Source organism: Lissotriton helveticus, chromosome 12 (genome assembly GCF_964261635.1).
Source record: "Lissotriton helveticus chromosome 12, aLisHel1.1, whole genome shotgun sequence".
In the NCBI taxonomy this organism is placed as follows: Eukaryota; Metazoa; Chordata; class Amphibia; order Caudata; family Salamandridae; genus Lissotriton; species Lissotriton helveticus.
The window spans coordinates 615,348,921-615,374,022 of record NC_136073.1 but is presented as its reverse complement, the minus strand read 5'-3'; the positions used below and the strand labels follow the sequence as shown (position 1 = coordinate 615,374,022).

The 25,102-nt window shown below is 47.1% G+C and overlaps 1 protein-coding gene across 1 annotated transcript in view; it reads left to right on the top strand.

Annotated features, from left to right (window-relative positions):
- LOC144798073 (zinc finger MYM-type protein 1-like) overlaps positions 1 to 23,843 on the top strand; it is a 38,121-nt gene extending 14,278 nt beyond the window's left edge. The window contains exons 2-4 of the mRNA XM_078668847.1: positions 12,083 to 12,182; positions 12,888 to 14,132; positions 23,749 to 23,843. Coding sequence (XP_078524973.1) covers positions 12,083 to 12,182; positions 12,888 to 14,132; positions 23,749 to 23,843 — 1,440 coding nt within the window. The remainder of the gene's footprint in view (positions 1 to 12,082; positions 12,183 to 12,887; positions 14,133 to 23,748) is intronic.
- The last annotated feature ends 1,259 nt before the right edge of the window (positions 23,844 to 25,102 follow it).

The following is a 25,102-nucleotide window of genomic DNA, read 5'->3' as shown; positions in this document are numbered from 1 at the left end:
GGCTCCAATAATTTGTCAGTGCTGTGTTTGGTTGTTGAATGACCATTCTGCCGAGGTGGTACCAGGATTTGAAACACAGCCAGTACCTCCCACCACAATGACTGTGGCCCAACATGCTCAGAAATGAAATATTAAATGATCAATGCCGGCGCCATACATTGTAACATTGAGTGACTGCTGCCTCCATATCCGCATGTACTTGAATATTGAGGGGTTGATTCACCTGCATTTCACGTACTATATTATTACATAATAGCTTCAAGGACAGTGTGTTCTGTGCTGAAAATGTACTTTTTACAGAAATGCATCCCTTCCTTTCATTAAAACTATAAACAATCAAATAACTCACACAAAGGGGAAAACTCAGGGGCAGATTTACAAGAAAGTGACCCAGGGGCATATTATCAAGGACCGGTGTTAAAATGATCGCCATTTTATCGGCAGGAAACTGCCGATAAAACGGCGATAATGGGCTTGATATTACGCCCTTGTTAATTCCCATAGAAGCCCTTGTTCTGGTATTAACATGGGCTTGTATGGGAATTAACAAGGGCGTATTATAAAGCCCATTATCGCCATTTTATCGGCAGTTTCCTGCCGATAAAATGGCGATAATATGCCCCTCAGTGCCGAATGCAAGCCACATTGAGTCACTATCAAAGCACAGGGATGCAACATATTTACAACAATATGTCACATCTCAGTGCTTCCCTCTGCGCTGACGTACAAACTGCTGCCGTGAGCAGTGCGTCGTGGGGAGATTGTTTTTGTTCAGGAAGGGTTCCCTTCCTGCACAAAAACAATCTGAAATGACGTTTTTCAACTTCTATGTGTGCTGCATTAGCACCCATAGAAGTTGAAAAACTGCATTGTTTCAATGATTATTGATGTGCCGGAAGGGAACCCTTCCTGCACATAAACAATCATTAGAGGTGATTTCCTTTTTCTATGTGTGCTGCAAATTGCAGCACCCATAGAAAGAGGAAAAGAAAACGAGGAGAAATTAATACATTTCTCCTTGTTGCGCTTCCCTACGCCTCCGCTGGGGAGGCGTAGAATTCACACTCATTTCCAGATTTATGATTCCTTGTGAATCTGAAAATGTGTCTGGTTCCATGGGTGCTGCATGTGAACACCCATAGCAACACCCATGGAAAGTCCCTTTCATGCAAAGTGCTGCGTGTAAAGGGGTCATATTTACAAGGACAAGCAAAGTGGCTTTTCCTGCCCTTGTAAATATGGAGTGTTACCATGCGCCACCGGCACAACCCAAAAAATGTTGAACCGGTGTGTCAAGGGGCTTGTTAATCTGCCCCTCAGAGTACATTTATGTCTAGTGGCATGAGGTAATGAGGGGTTTTGCTTTCTACCACTTACCTCCCTCAGGGACTGGTCTGCAGCAGCAGATTACTGCCCTCAGGCGGGCTCGCATGCAGAACTACAAGAGAAACAGAAAGAATCATTTAGTCTTTTTCTCTAAAACCAGATTTCACCATTTCATCATATTGATATACAATGTTACACCCTGTGCCGCTCAGCCATTTTCTCGTTGAAATGTAGTAGCTAACTACTGAAGGGAATCCGCTATATTCAAATGCCATGGTCGGGGAACAGTCGGAACACTGTGGTCTAAACCATGAGTGTTCCAACTCTGCTAGATCTACAGAACATGCATTAACCACACATATGCCCTAAGCACGCATATGTGTGGTAAAGGCAATATGCATACTAACTGCTGCCTGCTACGGACAGAAGCAAGAAGACCTTGCAGGAAGCGTTGAGTTTATTTGTGCTGAGTGTAGTTTGGGCTGGGGGTTGTTTTGTTGTAGTTTAGTAGGCTGGTGGGGTTGGGGTAGTTTTATAGGCTGAGGGTGAGTCAGATTTTGATTTGCCGGCTGGAGGGGGTGGGTTGGGTTGGTTTGTTGGCTGGTGGTTGGGTCAGGAGTAGTTTTGTGGGCTGGGGTTGATTCGGTGTTGTTTCACATTCTTTGAGCCTCCTCGTGAGCTGCCCTATATCTCACTCCTGCCTTGATGGGGAAGTAAATTGTTTCACCAAGTGTAACTCTTTCACTTCACATTGAAGGCCTGTAGTGGAGCGAGCTCTAAACATGATGTTTGTACAACTATGGGAAAGAGATCACACCCCTACTTTTTTTTTGAAGAAACTAAATTGATTGTCAACAAAATTGAGAACATCTCAAATGACAACTCTTTTCATGAAAGTGAAAACTTTAAAGTAGGCACAATAATTTTCTCACTACTTATCCTCCTGAACTTTTAAACTAACATTGTAAGTTTGGAAAAAACCGCGGGGCATATCTAAAAGAAACTAACGCAGAGCGATGAAGCAAGTCATTTTGCTGTGCTGCACTGCGTTAGTTTCAAAGCACAGGGATGCAACATATTTACAACAGTATGTTGCACCTCTCTGCTTCCCCTTGCGCTGGCACACAAACAGCTGCCATGCGTCGGCGCAGGCAGCCTTGCACAGTGGTGCAAGGATGCCTGCGTCATAGGGAGATTGTTCTTGTGCAGGAAGGGGCACCTTCTGACATTCTGACACATTTCCAGATTTACGATTTCTTGTAAATCTGAAATGCATCAGTGGACATGGGTGTTGCGTGGGAACACCCATATCAACACCCATGTCCTGCCCCTAACACGCAAAGTTTTGCATGAACTGGGGCGATACTTACGAGCACAGGTTAAGTCACGCAGAATGACTTTACCTGTGCTTGTAAATATCACTCAGCAGGCTACGCCACAACTGCCTCATGCAACTAGATGCACCGCGGCACATGGGGATTTTAAATCTGCTCCCATATATTTAGGTCCGATCATTTCTCAGTCATCAAACAAAAACATAGTTCAAAGGTCACTACAAAAACTCTTCTCGCTCCCTTTGTTTTTAGTAGGTGACACTATATTGTTTCCTCTCCTGTTTTAAAACATTGCATGTCTTATGTTTTACCTTTGTTCACCTGCAGCTTCTTTTAGAATCGGGACTTAACATGTGAATTTTCACTCAAATAGCAGTACTCTTCTCTATTTCAGAAGCTCAAACCCTGATAATGACAATTAAGCATAATACCTCATTTACACTTATAGGCATGAAATCAAAACTCACATTGTTGGACATCCTGACTTGAGTGAAATTCAAATTTCAACTGTGGTTGATGGTGCTCACTCAACTAGACTGTAGACAATTAACTAGGAATCAAGAAAGAAAAGTAATGAGTTGAGTCAAGAACTTCAGTTGTCACAATAATTTTAGAGCAAAGGATTCCATGAGCTGTGAAAGTCGGAGATCAGTGGCATAGCCTCCCATAGTAGGAAACAGTATACAATATATGCTTTATAAACACTGGAGATTCAAGACGGGTCTGTGAACTACGACCTTATTTTTTAACATGAATAATTTCTGATGTCTAAAAGGGATTATAAGAGAAAGAACATTATCTCTATATCCAGGGTTCAGTACAGGGGAGGCCAGAGGAGAAAAGAAAACTTGATGCTCACCTATGCTGTTGTTATACTAAATCCCCAAATACCAAAATATTTCAATATCATTTCGCCAAATAGAATGAGAAAACACCTTCACTGCAATGTGCTGTACAAAAGAATTCCTCGCTTCTCATCCCTAAAACCCAGACCTTTAAGTTACTGTTTTCATAAAAGGATTGGCCTATATCAGAAACTGTGGGGATTCACATTTTCATCAAGTAACACTCCCTTTCTATAAGTGACTACTAAAAAAGTTGTCTAGACTTGGGATGAAACATGTTGGCCCTATGGAACCTTGTAAATGATTTTTAACTATCCAAAGTGCTTTTGTTACATGGAATCAGCTTCATTTTGCTATATGAGAATAATGCCCTAAAACATCACCTGCTTGTGACACAACTATTCTCTGTCTACTACAGCGTCATTGTTTAAACATATTTTTGGTTGCTTTTCAAGTTGCAAGTTAAATTTATAAGTATGAAGGAAATAGATGGTAAGAACAGCTCAAGATGGCACTAAGGCTGTTCAAAAAGCCTTTAAAATTAACTAAACAGCTAATTTATAAGTTACTGGAGTAAGTATGTAGATTAATCAAAATAAGGAATGGGCAGGTCTCTTGGAGGGATTGTAGTTGGCATAAGAGACTTGTAGGGGAGCATTACACTCCTGTTCGCAGAATGGATGTGTGGGTGTCAGTGATATTTTATGAATGCAGGCCACCCAGTGCCCCTGTAATAGATTATGTGTGTGTGTGTATATCTTCAAACTGGATGGGAGGACAGATGTATTGTGAGAGTTCAATGAGTTGGAGTTGGAGGGTGGAGTTGGAGTTGGAGGGAGGAGTTGGAGGGTGGAGTTGGAGGGTGGATTTGGAGGGTGGAGTTGGAGTTGGAGTTGGAGGGTGGAGTTGGAGGGTGGAGTTGGAGTTGGTGGGTGCAGTTGGAGTTGGAGGGTCCTATTGGCTATGGCAGTGCTTGTTGGTAGCACGTAAGGACAGTGCCGTTGTGGTGCTGAGTGATGACGTGGATGGGCTGAGTGAAGTGGCAGTGTATTAGAGTGATGTGGTGGTGTCCCAGAGTGAATTGGTGGTGTCCCAGAGTGATGTGGTGGTGTCCCTGAGTGAAGTGGTGGTGTCCCCGAGTGATGTGGGAGTCCTCGAGTGATGTGGTGGTGTCCCTGAGTGATGTGGTGGTGTTCCTGAGTGATGTGGTGGTATTCCCAGAGTGATGTGGTGGTGTCCCTGAGTGATGTGGTGGTGTCCCCGAGTGATGTGGTGGTGTCCCTGAATGATGTGGTGGTGTTCCTGAGTGATGTGGTGGTTTCCCTGAGTGATGTGGTGGTGCCCCTGAGGTGGTGCGCCCGAGTGATGTGGTGGTGTCACTGAGTGATGTGGTGGTGTCCCCGAGTGATGTGGTGGTGTTCCTGAGTGATGTGGTGGTGTCCCCGAGTGATGTGGGTGTCCCCGAGTGATGTGGTGGTGTCCCTGAGGGATGTGGTGGTGTTCCTGAGTGATGGAGGGTGGAGTTGGCGGGTGGATTTGGAGGGTGGAGTTGGAGGGTGGAGTTGGAGGGTGGAGTTGGAGGGTGGAGTTGAAGTTGGAGGGTGGAATTGGAGGGTGGAGTTGGAGGGTGGAGTTGAAGTTGGAGGGTGGAGTTGGAGTTGGAGGGTGGAGTTGAAGGGTGGAATTGGAGGGTGGAGTTGGAGGGTGGAGGGTGGGTTGGAGGGTGGAGGTTGGAGTTGGAGGCTGGAGTTGGAGTTGGAGGGTGGAGTTGGAGGGTGGAGTTGAAGGGTGCAGTTGGAGTTGGAGGGTGGAGTTGGAGTTGGAGGGTGGAGTTGGAGTTGGAGTTGGAGGGTGGAGTTGGAGGGTGGAGTTGGAGGGTGGAGTTGGAGGGTGGAGTTGGAGGGTAGAGTTGGAGGGTGGAGTTGGAGGGTGGAGTTGGAGGGTGGAATTGGAGTTGGAGGGTGGAGTTGGAATTGGAGGGTGTTGTTGGAGTTGGAGGGTGGAGTTGGAGTTGGAGGGTGGAGGTGGAATTGGAAGGTGGAGTTGGAGTTGGACGGTGGAGTTGGAGGGTGGAGTTGAGGGCTGGAATTGGAGGGTGGAGTTGGAGGATGGAGGGTGGTTTGGAGGGTGGAGGTTGGAGTTGGAGGATGGAGTTGGAGTTGGAGGGTGGAGTCAGAGGGTGGAGTTTGAGGGTGGAGTTGGAGGGTGGAGTTGAAGGGTGCAGTTGGAGTTGGAGGGTGGAGTTGGAGTTGGCGGGTGGAGTTGAAGTTGGAGGGTGCAGTTAAAGTTGGAGTTGGAGGGTGGAGTTGGAGGGTGGAGATGGGGGGTAGAGTTGGAGGGTGGAGCTTGTGGGTGGAGTTGGAGTTGGAGGGTGGAGTTGGAGGGTGGGGATGGAATTGGATGGTGTAGTTGGAGGGTGGAATTGAAGGGTGGAATTGGAGGGTGGAGTTGGAGGGAGGAGTTGGAGTTGGAGGGTGGAGTTGGAGGGTGGAGTTGGAGTTGGAGGGTGGAGTTGGAGGGTGGAGTTGGAGTTGGAGTTGGAGTTGGAGGGAGGAGTTGGAGTTGGAGGGTGGAGTTGTAGGGTGGTGTTCGAGGGTGGAGTTGTAGGGTGGAGTAAGAGTTGGAGGGTGGAGTTGGAGTTGTAGAGTGGAGTTGGAGGGTGGAGTAAGAGTTGGAGGGTGGAGTTGGAGTTTGAGGGTGGAGTTGTAGGGTGGAATTGTAGGGTGGAGTAAGAGTTGGAGGGTGGAGTTGGAGTTGTAGAGCGGAGTTGGAGGGTGGAGTAGGAGTTGGAGGGTGGAGTTGGAAGGCGGAGTTGGAGTTGGAGTGTGGAGTTGGAGGGTGGAGTTGGAGGGTAGAGTTGGAGTTGGAGGGTGGTGGAGTTGGAGGGTGGAGTTGGAGGGTGGAGGGTTGGTTGGAGGGTGGAGGTTGGAGTTGGAGGGTAGAGTTGGAGTTGGATGGTATAGTTGGAGGGTGTAGTTGGAGGGTGTAGTTGGAGGGTGGAGTTGGGGGGTAGAGTTGGAGTTGGAGGGTGGAGTTGGATTTGGTGGGTAGAGTTGGAGGGTGGAGTTGGAGTTGGAGGGTGGAGTTGGAGGGTCGAGTTGGAGGGTAGAGTTGGAGGGTGGAGTTGGAGGGTGGAGTTGGAGGGTGGAGTTGGAGGGTGGAATTGGAGGGTGGAGTTGGAGGGTGGAGTTGGAGTTAGAGGGAGGAGTTGGAGTTGGAAGGTGGAGTTGGAGGGTGGAGTTGAAGTTGGAGGATGGAGTTGGAGGGTGGAGTTGGAGTTGGAGGGTGGAGTTGGAGGGTGGAGTTGGAGGGTGGAGTTGTAGGGTGGAGTTCGAGGGTGGAGTGGGAGGGTGGAGTAAGAGTTGGAGGGTGAAGTTGGAGTTGTAGAGCGGAGTTGGAGGGTGGAGTAAGAGTTGGAGGGTGGAGTTGGAGTTCGAGGGTGGAGTTGTAGGGTGGAGTTGTAGGGTGGAGTAAGAGTTGGAGGGTGGAGTTGGAGTTGTAGAGTGGAGTTGGAGGGTGGAGTAAGAGTTGGAGGGTAGAGTTGGAGTTGGAGGGTGGAGTTGGAGTTGGAGGGTAGAGTTGGAGGGTGGAGTTGGAGTTGGAGGGTGGAGTTGGAGTTGGAGAGTGAGTTGGAGGGTGGAGTTGGATTGTGCAGTTGGAGGGTGGAGTTGTAGTTGGAGGGTGGAGTTGGAGGGTGGAGTTGGAGGGTGTAGGGTGGGTTGAAGGGTGGAGGTTGGAGTTGGAGGGTAGAGTTGGAGTTGTAGGGTGGAGTTGGAGGGTGTAGTAGGAGGCAGTGGCGGTGCGTCCATTGGGGGCGTTGGGGCGCTGCCCCACTAGCCATGGACGACCGCCGCTGGTGCCAACATAAAGTAAAGTCAACTTTTTTCAAACCAAATCCGAACGCACTGACTTAGCGCTACAGGGCCGGGACGAACCCGACAGAATCGGGCATTGCCTATGGGAAGTGGGCGGGCGGGGCTGCGGCAGAGAGAGTGAGTCACTGTGAGTGACAGTGCACAGGCAGGCCAGAGAGCGTAAGCAGCTGCAGCGGGGTCGGGGTGACTACGCATGCAACAGGCAGGAGTACTCATAATTGAGACTGGCCTGCGCATGCGTAGTACCCAGTAGACCTCGCCCCCCCCCCCCTGTAGCACTGAGAGACAATGGCAGGGACCCGGGGCCCCGGTCTCAACCAGGGCAGATTTTCTCCTGCTCGTAGCCCAATCCTGGCGCTGCTTGGCGCAGTGGCGCTGTTAAGCCTGCGCCAGGATTGGCTAAGACAGCAGGATCATGGTGCCGCGCGTGGGTGTTTGCTGCTCTTTGCAGTTGGCCAATCACATATGGCTATATCAAGCCATGTTGAGGTGATTGGCCATTGCAGACAGTGACGTGACTTCGCGCAGAAGGTTCTAGAACTGATTTCCTCATTTCCAGTCTTCCAGACCAGACCAGACCAGTACTGAGAGTAGTCGATGAGCGTGTGACTGACTCCCCCTGACTCGTCGTATAATGTGAGTAACGTAACGTTTTTATTACTGTCTACTCTGTTGTTAATGCAGTTTGTGTCATTTTAGTTGACTCGAGTGACGAATGTCAACTTATTTGTAAGAAGAAAGAATTTTCCATCACTAATTATCACTGACCAGCCACTTTGTGTGTATTCATGTCCACCGGATCCCTGTGTACCCTACTACGCCATTTGTACACTGTTTTCACCTTAACGTTCTCTCAAAGACATTATTTCATACGTACAGACCTAAATGCAGAACATAAATTGTGAAAAATAGTTCAAGTTTGAAACAAAAGGTAACTACAATAAAACTGTTCTATGAATCTATTTTGAGTTATTCATCATTATGCAGTTTAAGACAATAGAACAGTCGATGAAAGAAAGAGAAATGCAATCATGTATTTTGTCATTTTAATTGGAAACTGTGTAGTTAAAATTCATCATGCATGGTTATGAGGTGTCCTTAATTATAAGGTGTCAGTTCGTTGTATGTGGAGAAGAAAGTGAGTGACATGTAGTCAGATCTCAACTACTCGAATTAATTTACATTTTTGATCCGAAATGCAAAGTTTTCAGGATTTCTGCAAATGGCGACTGGAAATATTGGGCTTTATTTTTTTCTGCAAGATATTTGTTCTATGAACATTTAAACATCGGACAGTGCTGATATCATGTTTAATTCATGTTTCAACTGTACACTGCTCGATAGATTGTACATTGAGAAAGAAAGTAGGTAAAGAGGGGTGCCATCAGCTGATTGGATGCCTCTAAACCAACATACAGGATATCCGTTTTTCCAGCCGCCTTTGTCCATATCTCTGCAGGAGCCCTGAATTCGGAACAGGAGCTTAGTTGTCGACTTGCTCTGACCAGTATTCTGCTTGTGGCAGTAAAGACCTCTGAACTGCATCCTTTCTCCCACCTGCCTTGTGCATATCACAGCATAAGACTCCAGAATGACCAAGGCCGGGGGTGCGTAATGCAACTTGCTTACACCAGCAAAGGTATTCTCCTCTCGTTGGGCTCAGGTAGCATGGCATGGCCAACCTAATGGGCACTGGATAGGTAACCAGAAGCTGCCATTCAGATTTCACCTCTCTGCCACGTTAATCGTGTCTCATCAGATCCTGACACCTGCAGGCCTCTGGGTGCTGCTTACGACTGAATCATGTTGCTCTCTGTGGACACAGAATGTGGCATTTCTGTGACTTAACCAAATAAGCAGCTTATTTTCCTGTACCCTTGAGTATGAAAGCAGCGTATCTGACCTCCAAGGAGAAATATAGGTAGATAATGCACTGCACTGCGCTTTGCCAGGGTCAGAACAAAGCTGTGTAGGGGAAAAGCACTATCCATCAAATGTGGCGACATGTGAATATAAACGTATTAAAAAATAAAAGTATACGCATGCATGTTGACCACATGTTTGTGTTCAGCTGATTTTAGGTCTAACTACTGACTTCCATTCAGTTATTCAGTGCAACCAGTTGTTGTCAGGGTTAAATACATCTGTGTAGCATCAGTAGTTATGATTATGCATTACAAATTCTCACATTGTTAGATTATACCAACCACAGCTACCCAGGATTGTGCATTATTGGGTAAAACGTTTTTTCTTTGTGCATATCACTTGACCCAAAGGGGAAATGTTGGCTGGTGGGGATTTCCCAGCCTTGAAGTAGCCAGGGTGCAGCAGCTCTAGTGAAGGCAGAGCACTTTACTAAATGAGGGCTTAGTTGTTTTGACTCTGCACAGCAAAGTTTTTTGTTTTTCAAAAATAAGCTCCCAAAATATGTAATGTGAACTTTGCGCTGCAACTGTCATTTTCTGGTGAAGAAATAGCTTCAAAGCATATGTAATCTTATGGTTCACTACAAGTGATGCTCGAGGGACCTTTCTGGGGCTGCAGAAGGACTTCCAGACACCATGCACTGATTTCCCTGCCAGGGGCAGTCAGCTAACAAATCAGTGTAATGTTATTGAAGTATGTCACTTACTTTAACATGCTTATAAAATAGTATAAAGAATGGTAAAGTGCTCTCTGGGTGATATAGATTAATCTGGTAATCATTTTAGGCGTTGCCCCATGTGGGAAATTATTGCCTGCTTCACCTGCTACTTGGCGACGACGCTTCCTTCAAATCTTCCCATGCAATATCTCTTTCCATCTCTCCATCCATACTCTCTCTTTCCTCTGCTCTCTCACCTCTACCTTTCTGATTTCTTTCTCTCTACCTTCCCGCTCCTTCAAATTTTTCTCTGGAAAATGGGGAAAATGCTAGAGGCAGCTTGGGTGGCCCTGGGCTTTCAAAACCAGTCTCCAAGGGCTCCGGCACACCGGGGTTACTGACCAGTTGAACTAAAGACCTGACTTAGACAAGTGAAACAACTGTGGGAGTAAAAGAAAGAAGCCAGTTTGTAGGTCACATACTAAAGGGAAAGTTTACCACACGTCATGTGCTGCTCTCCTATATTTTAGCCACAAAGTAAAATGCTTTTTTTAAAAATACTGGTATACGATCCTGTAAAGAGGCTGTCCTGCTTTGCTTTAACAGTACAGAAGGCATGTTTAGCGAGGGGGAGCGCATGATCTGAAAGTCCTGTGGTCTGAAAATAGATTCCTGAGGCAGTCTTCGACCTATAATTGTATTTGAGGAGCGTACTCTAGCGCAAGGGGCGATATTCGTATGAAAGCACTTGCCGGGATAGTGTTCCCAAAAACTGCATACCAAGTTTACGACCTTCTTTGGAATGTCATAACTGGGGACCAGAGGGTCAAGTTTACATGGGATTAACGACTGGCTTGCCTGCCATGTGTTTATTATTGACTACTGTTTGATTGTTGTCCTACTCATCACTGTAGTAGAGCTGTCTACCACCTTATGCATTAAACAGAGTAATTTGTACAAAATAATTTTCTTACTCAGCTGCCAATGTAGCTTTGCCCCCATATGAGAGACATGGAAACTGTGTACACAGGGTGTAAACAAACTCATATATCAAAGTAAGCTCACCAGGTGATTTTAGCTCTTGTTTATTCGCCCTTACAGTCTGGGGACTGCAGGCATAATTTGAATAGATTTGCTCATAGCTTATCTACCTGGACTCAGGGCATCACTGCATATGTGGTGTGTTTTGTAATGCGCCTTTGGTCAATCTGTGTTATGTTCCGACTCAAATGAATGTCTTCAAACACAAACCCACTGAAGCCACTTATATTGTGTCTTGATAAAGATCCCAGGATGCTAAACCTGTTCAACTACGCCCTGGATTGCTAAAATATGCACTGAAAAGAATGCTGCCTGGTAAAGTTGTGCTGTAAAGGAAAATGTAAAGCTAGGAACTCAATTTGTGATATATATAATTTTACCCCAATATATAGCGCTATTGCGGGCTAATTCAAGTTACAATTCATGAACACGCCTGGTATATACGTGGGCTCTGGAGACTAAAGTACATATTTGTGCCTTTTAGTAATCAATTATGTGATCGAATAGTTTGGTAAATTCAGACGCTGGTTAGAGGCATATATGTGAATAAATGAATTGGACGTATGGGCTTTTGATGAGGTTGCAACTGATGTACTCGATTCCTTTTTTAAGAATGTCTATACTGATCACAACAACGTTCTTTGTGATGTGTGCTACTGTATTACAGTGTGTGTGAATTTTGTGAGATCTGGTACTATAATTAAGCTAAAAAACATACATATGTTAAAAAGTAGACCTGTGGGTGTTAGAGGTGTCTTTCTTCTTTGCATACATCAGTGTACTTTAGCCCTGTGGTAAAAGATGGCGCACCTTCTCCCTCAGGAGCCCTGACGGCCATTTTACATCGAACAGGTTTAATCAAGAAGGGTCTTTTTTACATTACAAATTAGGTCAGTGAGTCACTGCATTTCTCAGTTAAATCATTTTGTCACTTGCAGTTCGTAAGTAAAAATCCTAACATACAACAGTGAACTATTGAAAACTGCAAGGTTAAAATTGTACTGTTATGTCCCCCCCCCAGTCTTTGTTTGATTAACCTAATGTCTCAAAAATAAGTTGTTATATTTTTATTTCCAGCACCTGGTAAAGCCTGACAACCTGAACCTTTACCCAACTTTTTGGGCAATTTTTGGAGAAAGAAGAAGAGGCCCAACCTCCTTGCTGCTCTTTCATCAAGGTAAGGAAACTGATGATACTTTTTTGTAGCTTTGAGATAGGGCTATGTTTGTGGTCACTCACTCTACATGGTGGTTGGGGTGGGTGCACATTCTGAACATTGTACCCTGACTGGATGGAATTTAGTAATACTGAGCCTGCCCTTAGCCCTGTGCTTTGGGCAATAACGGTTGTTAAATGCACTATCTATCCTTGCCTTGTTAAAGGCCCTCAATTCAAACTGTGTCTGTTTCAGTGCCACTATGGCACACAGAGGAAGCAGGCAGTCAGGCTGTATTTTTTTCCCTATCATGTTGTCCAAAGGGGAGCGTTATGTAGGAGAGTAGGGTCTGCTTTCCTATGGTTACCCCATTTCTTTGCTTTTTGCTTTTCTGGTTTATGACTTAGAAAGGCTGGGGGCCTGCTAATCAGACCCACAGCACAGCTGTTCTCTCTCTAAATTCACACAATGTACTTTAGGTGCATTTGCCAATTGGGTATTGGGTCACTCTTGTGAGTCCCTGTATAGTGTACCATAGGTACCTAGGGCATAGGTGCACCCAAGGCCTACCAGGGGCTGGAGCATGTATTATGCCACCCCTGGCTGGCCATTAACATGAGCTGTTGGAGCTATATCACTTGCTGTCATGCACAAGATATATGTATTTGTACTGACATTTGATATTATTGCACCAAATCTTATACGTTGTACTTTGACTATTGACAGGCTTCTTTCATATTGGTACGGACAGCATCAGCAAGATGAATACGGTACAACAGTTAATTACACGGTCATTCCATGCACGCCCACTAGAAGATAAACTACAGATAAAGAGGTTAGGACCTCATCAGCCTGACCTTCAACTCCAACAAGTTACCAAGGACAGAGGAAAATGTTACAATCGTACATTCTCCAAAACCTGGTACACAAAAGCTGATTGGCTTACAGGGTGCCCTTCAAAAAACAGACTGTTCTGCTTCCCCTGCTTGCTGTTTAATGGTGACTTTACTTGGACAAAAGAAGGCGTGTTGGACTTGAAGCATCTGTCTGAAAAAATAAAGAAGCATGCACACTCAAAAAAGCATATGGAAAACGTGACGAGACTGGGAATGTTAGGAGACGCACCGATTGAGCAGCACATCAGCGATGCATATCGACAAACAATACAGAAACACAATCAAACAGTTGATAGAAATAGACACATACTATCGAAAATAATTGATTGCATTCGTTTCTGTGGTGCTTTCGAACTGGCATTGCGAGGCCATGATGAATCGGAAGGGTCCACAAATCCTGGAATATTCATGGGTCTTGTAGATTTAGTAGCAAGCATAGACAAGGAAATGGAATCACATTTAGCAAGTGCTACAGTCTTTAAGGGCACCTCTAAAACGATACAAAATGAACTCCTGGAGTGTATGCTAGAAATTATGAGAAGCCATATTGTCCAAGAGTTGCAAAACACAGACTTTGTGGCTATTCAGGCTGATGACACCACTGATGTGGCCACACAAACGCAGTCCGTATTAGTCTTTCGGTACCTGGACAAAGGCTATAATGTTGTGGAGCGGTTCTATGGTTTCACTCATTTAAAAAACTCCACTGCAGAAACCATTACTGCTGCTATACTGCATCAACTCAACTTTATTTTCCCAGAGGTGCATCAAAGAAAAAAACTTATTGCACAAAGCTATGATGGTGCGTCCGTAATGAGTGGAAGCCATGGTGGCGTACAGAAAAGAATTAGAGATGTCTACCCGTATGCTCATTATGTGCACTGTCATGCCCACCAACTTAATCTTATCATGCAACAGGCAGTATCGAAGATCCGAGAGACACGAATTTTCTTTCGGGATATAGGAGGCATGGCAGCATTCTTCTCACGTTCCCCAAAAAGAATGGAAGCACTTCAGGAGATTGTGGACAAAAGGGTTCCGAGGGGAGCCTCAACTCGTTGGAACTATAACATACGTACAGTCCAACTAATATTTCAATATAGGGAGGACCTTGTGAAATGTTTTCAAGCCATAGAAACCAATGAAACCTTTGATTTCAACAGTCACAGTGAAGCCCGTGGCTTTGCTAGAACACTAAAAGATAGAGAGTTTCAGTTCTTTCTATTTTTATTTGAAAAGATAATGTTACATGTCGAGAGTTTATACAATCAGTTACAAGGACGAGACATAGATACTGTCTTTGTGAAAAGATGTACCACGGACTTTGTCGCAAGCATAAACAAAGTGAGAGATGAGGTTGACAATTTAGACAGCCAACTGCCAGACGGTTCAATTTTTTCAAACCACAGGACAAACATCACCACTTTGGTACAAAGGGCAAAAGAAATATGTGATATTGTAATTGTACATGCACAAGACCGTTTTGCTTTCACAAAACATTTGGAGAGTGCCGCATTATTGGAAAGTACATACTTTGCCAAATATAATGAATCCTTCCCTGAGCATGCTCTGCATGCGGCTGTGGAAGCTTATCCGATGCTCAACCAAGAGGACCTGAAAAGTGAGTTGACCGTAATGTACTCAATGCCTGTGTACCAGAAGGCCACAAATGCCAGGTCTTTGCTGTCTTTAATTCATGAACTTCATATGGAAAAGACATTTACAGAGACAGTAGCTTTACTAAAAATAGTAATTACCACTCCTATGACCACCTCAGAGGCAGAACGATCTTTTTCCACCTTAAATAGGATTAAGACATTCCTGAGGAACACCATGCTTCAGGAAAGACTCAATGCATTAGCAATGCTCTCTATAGAGAGCGAGCTTGTTCAAAATATTGCTGACTTTAACATTCAAGTAATTGAAAAATTTGCTGCGCTTAAAGACAGACGTGCTGAATTTAGATACAAAAAGTAAATATGTTGAATGGTGATAGTTTGTGACCTGTTTAGTTGGTTCTTTTGTTTGCAGTTTAAATAAAAACAATCTGTGAGGTTCTCAGCATTGTATCTTGAAGTCTGTTATAAAGCTCTGTGGTTATACAGAATAAGCAGCTACCTATGTTATATGACAGCTCTTTAATAATGTAATACCTGCACTTTCACAATTGCTTTATTAACCTTCCTGCTTCCTCAAATTTTCTTGAAAATGCACAATTTTTCCACTAATTTTTCAAAATTTTCTCGGGGGGAATTCCCCCCGAACCCTCCTTAGGGGGTTCGGGCTCGCTCGCTACGCTCGCTCGCTACGTTGCAGTATGCTGACGAGGGTCTGCCCCACCACTTTCAAATGTCACCAGCCGCCACTGGTAGGAGGGTGTAGTTGGAGGGTGTAGTTGGGGGGTGGAGTTGGAGGGTGGAGTTGGAGGGTAGAGTTGGAGGGTGGAGTTGGAGTTGGAGTGTGGAGTTGGAGGGTGGAGTTGGAGTTGGAGGGTGGAGTTGGAGGGCAGATTTGGAGTTGGAGTGTGGAGTTGTAGTTGGAGGGTGTAGTTGGAGGGTGTAGTTGGAGGGTGGAGTTGAAGGGTGGAATTGGAGGGTGGAGTTGGAGGGTGGAGGGTGAGTTGGGGGGTGGAAGTTGGAGGGTGGAGTTGGAGTTGGAGGGTGGAGTTGGAGGGTGGAGTTGGAGGGTGTAGTTGAAGGGTGCAGATGGAGTTGGAGGGTGGGGTTGGAGGGTGGAGTTGGAGGGTTGAGTTGGAGGGTGGAGTTGGAGTTGGAGAGTGGAGTTGGAGGGTGAAGTTGGAGTTGGAGTGTGGAGTTGGAGGGTGGAGTTGGAGTTGGAGGGTGGAGTTGGAGGGCAGATTTGGAGTTGGAGTGTGGAGTTGTAGTTGGAGGGTGTAGTTGGAGGGTGGAGTTGGAGGGTGGAGTTGAAGGGTGGAATTGGAGGTTGGAGTTGGAGGGTGGAGGGTGAGTTGGGGGGTGGAAGTTGGAGGGTGGAGTTGGAGTTGGAGGGTGGAGTTGGAGGGTGGAGTTGGAGGGTGTAGTTGAAGGGTGCAGATGGAGTTGGAGGGTGGGGTTGGAGGGTGGAGTTGGAGGGTGGAGTTGGAGGGTGGAGTTGGAGTTGGAGAGTGGAGTTGGAGGGTGAAGTTGGAGTTGGTAGGTGGAGTTGGAGTTGGAGGGTGGAGTTGAAGTTGGAGGGTGGAGTTGGAGTTGGATGGTGTAGTTGGAGTTGGAGGGTGGGGTTGGAGTTGGAGGGTGGAGTTGGAGGGTGGAGTTAAAGGGTGGAATTGGAGGGTGGAGTTGGAGGGTGGAGGGTGGGTTGGAGGGTGGAGGTTGGAGGTGGAGGGCAGAGTTGGAGTTGGAGGGTGGAGTTGGAGGGTGGAGTTGAAGGGTGCAGTTGGAGTTGGAGGGTGGAGTTGGAGTTGGCGGGTAGAGTTGGAGTTGGAGGGTGGAGTTGGAGTTGGAGGGTAGAGTTGGAGGGTGGAGTTTGAGGGTGGAGTTGGAGTTGGAGGGTGGAGTTGGAGGGTGGAGTTGGTGGAGTTGGAGTTGGAGTTGGAGGGTGTAGTTGGAGGGTGGAGTTGGCGTTGGAGGGTGATTTGGAGGGTGAGTTGGAGTTGGAGGGTGGAGTTGGAGTTGGAAGGTGGAGTTGGAGGGTGGAGTTGGAGGGTGGAGGGTAGAGTTGGAGGGTGGAGTTGGAGGGTGGAGTTAGAGTTGGAGGGTGGAGTTGGAGTTGTAGGGCGGAGTTGGAGGGTGGAGTTAGAGTTGGAGGGTGGAGTTGGAGTTGGAGGGTGGAGTTGGAGGGTAGAGTTAAGGTTGGAGGGTGGAGTTGGAGTTGGAGAGTGGAGTTGGAAGGTGGAGTTGGAGTTGGAGCGTGGAGTTGAAGGGTAGAGTTGGAGTTGGAGGGTGGAGTTGAAGGGTGGAGTTGGAGGGTGGAGTTGGAGGGTTAGAGGGTGGGTTGGAGGGTGGAGGTTGGAGTTGGAGGGTAGAGTTGGAGTTGGAGGGTGGAGTTGGAGGGTGGAGTTGGAGGGTGGAGTTGGAAGGTGGAGTTGAAGGGAGCAGTTGGAGTTGGAGGGTGGAGTTGGAGTTGGAGTTGGAGGGTGGAGTTGGAGGGTGGAGTTGGAGGGTAGAGTTGGAGGGTGGAGTTGGAGTTGGAGGGTGGAGTTGGAGGGTGGAGTTGGAGTTGGAGGGTGGAGTTGGAGGGTGGAGTTGGAGGGTGAAGTTGGAGTTGGAGGGTGGAGTTGGAGTTAGAGGGTGGAGGTGGAGTTGGAGGGTGGAGTTGGAGTTGGAGGGTGGAGTTGGAGTTGTAGGGCAGAGTTGGAGGGTGGAGTTGGAGTTAGAGGGTGGAGGTGGAGTTGGAGGGTGGAATTGGAGTTGGAGGGTGGAGTTGGAGGGTGGAGTTGGAGGGTGGAGTTGCAGTTGGAGTGTGGAGTTGGAGGGTGGAGATGGAGTTAGAGGGTAGCGTTGGAGTTGGAGGATAGAGTTGGAGGGTGGAGTTGGAGGGTGGAATTGAAGGGTCGAGTTTAGGGTGGAGTTGGAGGGTGGAGTTGAGGTTGGAGGGTGGAGTTGGAGGGTGTGGTTGGAGGGTGTAGTTGTAGTTGGAGTTGGAGGGTGGAGTTAGAGGGTGGAGTTGGAGTTGGAGGGTGGAGTTGGAGGGTGGAGTTGAAGGGTGGATGGTGGAGTTGGAGTTGGAGGGTGGAGTTGGAGGGTTGAGTTGGAGGGTGAAGTTGGAGTTGGAGGGTGGAGTTGGAGTTGGAGGGTGGAGTTGGAGTTGGAGGGTGGAGTTGGAGGGTGGAGTTGGAGGGTGGAGTTGGAGTTGGAGGGTGGAGTTGGAGGGTGGAGTTGGAGTTGGAGGTGGAGTGGGAGGGTGAAGGGTGTAGTTGGAGTTGGAGGGTGTAGTTGGAGTTGGAGGGTGGAGTTGGAGGGTGGAGTTGAAGGGTGCAGTTGGAGGGTGGAGTTGGAGTGTGGTGGGTGGGTTGGAGGGTGGAGGTTGCAGTTGGAAGGTGGAGTTGGAGTTGGAGGGTAGAGTTGGAGGGTGTAGTTGGAGGGTGTAGTTGGAGGGTGTAGTTGGAGGGTGTAGTTGGCGGGTGGAGTTGGAGGGTGGAGTTGGAGTTGGAGGGTGGATTTGGAGGGTGGAGTTGGGGGGTAGAGTTGGAGGGTGGAGTTGTAGGGTGGAGTTGGAGTTGGAGGGTGGAGTTGGAGGTTGGAGTTGGAGTTGGAGGGTGGAGTTGGAGAGCAGAGTTGGAGTTGGAGGGTGGAGTTGTAGTTGGAGGGTGTAGTTGGAGGGTGGAGTTGGAGGGTGGAGTTGAAGGGTGGAATTGGAGGGTGGAGTTGGAGGGTGGAGGGTGAGTTGGAGGGTGGAGTTGGAGTTGGAGGGTGGAGTTGGAGGGTGGAGTTGGAGGGTTGAGTTGAAGGGTTTAGATGGAGTTGGAGGGTGGGGTTGGAGGGTGGATTTGGGGGGTGGAGTTGGAGGGTGGAGTTGGAGTTGGAGAGTGGAGTTGGAGGGTGAAGTTAGAGTTGGTAGGTGGAGTTGGAGTTGGAGGGTGGAGTTGAAGTTGGAGGGTGGAGTTGGAGTTGGAGGGTGTAGTTGGAGTTGGAGGGTGGGGTTGGAGTTGGAGGGTGGAGTTGGAGGGTGGAGTTAAAGGGTGGAATTGGAGGGTGGAGTTGGAGGGTGGAGGGTAGGCTGGAGGGTGGAGGTTGGAGTTGGAGGGTGGAGTTGGAGTTGGAGGGTGGATTTGGAGGGTGGAGTTGCAGGGTGCAGTCGGAGTTGGAGGGTGGAGTTGGCGGGTAGAGTTGGAGTTGAAGGGTGGAGTTGGAGTTGGAGGGTAGAGTTGGAGGGTGGAGTTGGAGGGTGGAGTTGGAGTTGGAGGGTGGAGTTGGAGGGTGGAGTTGGTGGAGTTTGAGTTGGAGTTGGAGGGTGTAGTTGGAGGGTGGAGTTGGAGTTGGAGGGTGGAGTTGGAGGGTGGAGTTGGAGGGTGGAGTTGGAGTTGGAGGGTGGAGTTGGAGTTGGAAGGTGGAGTTGGAGGGTGGAGTTGGAGGGTGGAGGGTAGAGTTGGAGGGTGGAGTTGGAGGGTGGAGTTAGAGTTGGAGGGGGGAGTTGGAGTTGTAGGGCGGAGTTGGAGGGTAGAGTTAGAGTTGGAGGGTGGAGTTGGAGTTGGAGGGCGGAGTTGGAGGGTAGAGTTGGAGTTGGATGGTGGAGTTGGAGTTGGAGTGTGGAGTTGGAAGGTGGAGTTGGAGCGTGGAGTTGAAGGGTAGAGTTGGAGTTGGAGGGTGGAGTTGAAGGATGGAGTTGGAGGGTGGAGTTGGAGGGTTAGAGCGTGGGTTGGAGGGTGGAGGTTGGAGTTGGAGGGTAGAGTAGGAGTTGGAGGGTGTAGTTGGAGGGTGGAGTTGGAGGGTGGAGTTGGAAGGTAGAGTTGAAGGGTGCAATTGGAGTTGGAGGGTGGAGTTGGAGTTGGCTGGTGGAGTTGGAGGGTGGAGTTGGAGTTGGAGTTGGAGGGTGGAGTTGGAGGGTGGAGTTGGAGTTGGAGGGTGGAGTTGGAGTTGTAGGGCGGAGTTGGAGGGTGGAGTTGGAGTTAGAGGGTGGAGGTGGAGTTGGAGGGTGGAGTTGGAGTTGGAGGGTGGAGTTGGAGTTGAGGGGCAGAGTTGGAGGGTGGAGTTAGATTGGAGGGTGGAGTTGGAGTTAGAGGGTGGAGGTGGAGTTGGAGGGTGGAGTTGGAGTTGGAGGGTGGAGTTGAGGGTGGAGTTGCAGTTGGAGTGTGGAGTTGGAGGGTGGAGATGGAGTTAGAGGGTAGAGTTGGAGTTGGAGGATAGAGTTGGAGGGTGGAGTTGGAGGGTGGAATTGAAGGGTCGAGTTTAGGGTGGAGTTGGAGGGTGGAGTTGGAGGGTGGAGTTGAGGTTGGAGGGTGGAGTTGGAGGGTGGAGTTGGAGTTGGAGTTGGAGGGTGAAGTTAGAGGGTGGAGTTTGAGTTGGAGGGTGGAGTTGGAGGGTGGAGTTGAAGGGTGGATGGTGGAGTTGGAGTTGGAGGTTGGAGTTGGAGGGTTGAGTTGGAGGGTGGAGTTGGAGTTGGAGGGTGGAGTTGGAGTTGGAGAGTGGAGTTGGAGGGTGGAGTTGGAGTTGGAGGGTGGAGTTGGAGGGTGGAGGTGGAGTTGGAGGGTGGAGTGGGAGGGTGGAGGGTGTAGTTGGAGTTGGAGGGTGGAGTTGGAGGGTGGAGTTGAAGGGTGCAGTTGGAGGGTGGAGTTGGAGTGTGGTGGGTGGGTTGCAGGGTGGAGGTTGCAGTTGGAGGGTGGAGTTGGAGTTGGAGGGTGTAGTTGGAGGGTGTAGTTGGAGGGTGTAGTTGGAGGGTGGAGGTGGAGGGTGGAGTTGGAGGGTGGAGTTGAAGGGTGCAGTGGATTTGGAGGGTGGAGTTGGAGTTGGCGGGTGGAGTTGGAGGGTGGAGTTGGAATTGGAATTGGAGGGTGGAGTTGGAGGTTGTGAGTTGGAGAGTAGAGTTGGAGGGTAGAGTTGGAGGGTGGAGTTGGAGGGTGGAGTTGGAGTTGGAGGGTGGAGTTGGAGGGTGGAGTTGGAGTTGGAGGGTGGAGTTGGAGGGTGGAGTTAAAGGGTGGAGGGTGGCGTTGGAGGGTGGAGTTGGAGGGTGGAGTTGGAGGGTGGAGTTAAAGGGTGGAGGGTGGCGTTGGAGGGTGGAGGTGGAGTTGGAGGGTTGAGTTGGAGTTGGAGGGTGGAGTAGGAGTTGGAGGGTGGAGTTGGAGGGTGGAGTTGGAGGGTGGAGTTGGAGTTGGAGGTTGCAGTTTGAGGGTTGAGTTGGAGTTGGAGGGTGGAGTTGGAGGGTGGAGGGTAGAGTTGGAGGGTGGAGAGAGAGGGGTAGGGAGGAGAAAACAAGAAAAGCGGACATCAAAGGAAGGGTGGGAGGGAACGAGCATATGGGGTGTGAGTGAACGAAAGTTAATTGCTGTAAGAGGGGGAGCAGGAAGTGAGGCCAAGCGCGTGCTGGCGAAGCAGTCTGCTGCTTTCAAGTCAATGCCAGATGCCTGCTTCGCACTTTAATGCCTCACATGCACTGGCCATAAACCGCATTCCAGAGGTCTTTGGTAGACTTTTCTTTTCCCCTTACTATAATCTCGCATAGCGATTGCTTACGCAATAGCTAGGCTCGACCTAATGAGGGGCATCAATCAGATCAAAACTATTTTATTCATAGTGACTTGCAAAACCCACCACAAAGATTGTGTCCATATATTAACATTGAAGGCAATGCTGAACCATCTACTGCCCTAACCTCTGCAGGAACATTCTTAGTGATCCAAGGTATCTCTAATGATTGTCCAAACTTGATAACCATATAATTCCCTGAGACACCTAAACCTGACCTGAAGTCCTGAAACAAATTCACCTTGTTCATTTGATAAAATAATTTTGTTGGGAACTGCTACATGAGTAATCAATCACTACATAGTATTAGCTGCCTATTTTGTGACAAACTGCTTATCTTCAATCAACAAGGCAGCATCATTTATTGTCGGGGCGCTCCGTTTTCCACTGGTTGTAACCTTTCTAACTGAAGGCATCTGTATTTGACTCTTGAAAATTCTATGTTTACTGTGACAATCTTTTAGAAAATATCCAGATTTACCACAATACAAACACATTCTTTGTACACATCTTCTTTTCGTTTCTTCCTTTTGCAAAGCTCATATCATAATAAATTGCAAGGATTAAAAATAAAAAAGACTGTTATGAACGGAGGTTTGCTCCCTGGGGCGGGGCCTATGTTGGCACCGCAAATGTCACATCTGCTGCTGACTACGCCAACAATACGATGCAGTGCCAAATGATGCCAACTACCAGCATGCAAGGGGAAATTGCAAAAAATTATTCAGGATGCAGTCTGACACTAGGGAATATTCTCATATAAAGAATCAGCGTCTAGATAGAGTCTCTACCAACTAAAGCGTTATGGAATGTAAGTAACTTGTTTGTCAAGATGTTAGTTATCACCTCTGTTGTAGGTAGGTTCAGGTCAAGGACCTCCTCAGACCCTAGGAACCACAGACATAGTTCATGGGGATCTGTCACAGACATTGTTTTTCAACATTCCCTGAAATGTTTAAGCCCTGTTATTTTGGTAGGTGACATATTGTCCCTGGGACTCTGAAAAAGAACGTTTTGGGAGAAAAATAGTTGTCAAAAAGAGGAGGAGTAAGCTCTGTTTCCGCCTCAAAAAGCATGTATACAAAGGAACTGGCATCAGCACGCCTGGATGGTGGTTATTTACACCCAAGTCTTCTGGAGTGGAACAACGTCAGCACGGAGGTGCACATCGCCATCTACTGGTATACAAGAGTACTGCTGCTTTTAAATATCTGGATCCAGTCTGATGCCTACCAGAAGCCTTAAAACAGCAGCATGTCATGCCAATTTTATTTGCTCTAGCATCATCCATGTAGCCATGACTGTCACAGTAACCTGTTGCTTTCATTGAACCCCCAAGTCATACTTTCCAATCATTCAGTAAAAGGTGGAAATCCATTAAGGAACTATTTGTCTCATCATCTTAAGAAAAGAATGGTAATTATCCTAGCTTCTTTCTGCACTGTCTATAAAAATCTCAGTTTTTGTAAAGACCGTAGGGAAGGATTATGCATAGTTTAAAGCGTACTCACCACCGACTGTACTGCATAGCTTTAAAATAAAACCACTTAAACGTAGGATACCCACACCTTTCGACATCCTTGAAAATGTTGTCCAATCTCGCTCCCACTACCAGGGCTTTTAGTGCCTTGGAAACTCCTGTCGATTGTGGCTCAAACCTGCAAATTTCAACCCTCCCTTGTTCAATCATCCACCTGATGCATCTGTTTAAGGCAGATGAAGACATTGTAGTGCCGACTGGTCTTGATTCTGTTGTCCTCTTGAAAGTTGTATGAAGTGTGTATCAATAGCAAATTGATGTTGCTAGAAAGCATGTAAGAAAGTCTAAAGACAGTGGAGGAAAGGTTTTAACTCAAACCCTAATAAGAATGCCATTTCCAGATTTGAAAACCTATAAAATAGCCATTAAAACAAAACATTCGACTCACTTTGTGCTCAGAGTAATCAGTTCACCTCTTGGACTAGACAGATTTTGGAGATTGTTAGAGAGTTTGGCCCACTCACTGTGAAAGATGTAAGTCTCTGCCCTCCTACACTTTATACAACAAATTCTATCACTTTTTTTGCAGGAAGCATTTTAGAAATTATCTCACCCTCTGCAGACCCCTCAATAACATATTAGCTGGACCCTACTTCTCAAGGAAACACTTTTATGCGTTTTAAGCCTATAAAATAGGAAGAGCTACTTGAGCAGCTGAAAGAGATATTATCAAGATCTCTTTGGGATATCTGTAAGATGAAGATCATTCACACAGTTTGTGAAATTATTTGAATTAAACTTACAGAATTAATGTATCAGGCCAGGTACCTAATGGGTGGGAAAATACTGCTGTCTTTGGAGCATAATTAAAGTTTACGTCAATTACCGACCTGTATCATTTTATCGTTTGCCACCAAACTGATGCAAAGCCTGGCTAATAATCAGTTATCAAGTTATTTGGAAAATAATTGCTCAGCCCGCAACAATTAGGTTTTAGACCAATGCACTCGTCTGATTAAGCCTTGACGTCCCTGTTGGATGCCCTCCATCTGTTGCATTCCTGATTCTTTTAGGCCTTTTGGCTTCTTTTGAGTCTGTTTCCTATCCAGTGCTTAACGTGGATAAAATCAAACTTAGTAGTGGGCAACAAACTAAACAGCTGGGCTAACAACTGTTGGCTGGATAATCAATCATATAAGTCAAATATCACACGAGTTCCTCCAAAAGTTTCTTTAACCAATAAATGATGAAGTCGGCACAATCTGGAGTGTTATCAAAGGGTAAAAAGCTTTAGAGCAAGGGGATCTGGAAAGCCCATCTTGCTGCAACATTAGGATTCAAGGTCTTGCGTGAGTGGGAGAAGATATTCAGATTTACATTCAGAAGCTACTCCCACACATCGTGAACAACATCATTAACATGCACTGTACATACATATGTTCGAATGTTCCTCACCCATTACTGTACCCATATGTGATGAGTTCCAACACCTACAGGAGTACTGCACGTGTCTTGCATAATTATGTAATGATTATTTTGCCTCCCAATACTGTATCCCTCTTACCCAAAATTGTGAAGCGCTCTGATACCCGTAAGGGTCACGATGGCGCTATACAAAACTTTATGAATAAATGTTTGTGCCTTGCGCACCAGACTCTAACATTTTACCGCTGTCCTGACTCTGTGAAATATCTAGTCTGTTATGTGACTTGTTCACCAGCCATTAATATTTTGCTATGTATGACTATAAGGGAGAGCCATTAGCATGAATACCGAATTTCAAATCCTGTTATTGCTATGACAGAAAAACTGGGAGAAAAAAGTTGTTTCATAATGTTGCAAACTGATAAATCAGTTCCAGGTTATCCTGCCATGGCTCTCAGGGAGCCTGTCAGCATTGGATGAAGAGCAGAGAGCACACCTTAGAGCAAGGAAGGAAAGGAAAGCTCTAGAGAGAAATGTGGTAGGGTAGCCAGAGGCCAGGAATAATGTTTTTATATTTTGGCAGGAGAAAGATTTAAAGAGAGGTGTGGTGGGAGGCAAAATACCAGGCTTATCAGTGAGTAAGGCAATGGCTTTTCCCTCAGAGTTCTGAGATGCATCATAGACAGTGCCAGACTGGGCGTAGCCGGCACTAGGTTTTTCCCCGGTGGGCCGCCAGTGTGAGGGATGGTTTTTGGCCTGTGGGGTGTTGTTTTTGTTACAGGGCCGTTTTTGCAGCACAGCTATAATATCGGACCCTGTAACAAAATCGTCCGAAACCGGCACTGGCAAACAGCTGGGTTGCACCCCTAACCCCCAGGCGGTCCGCCGAGCACTTTGCCGGGTCTAGTTTTGGTTCTCAGTCCAGCCCTGATCATAGACAACTCAAGCTTCCATCTCATCATCTATTTGATGCTACCTAGGACCCCTGTGTGCAAAACATGG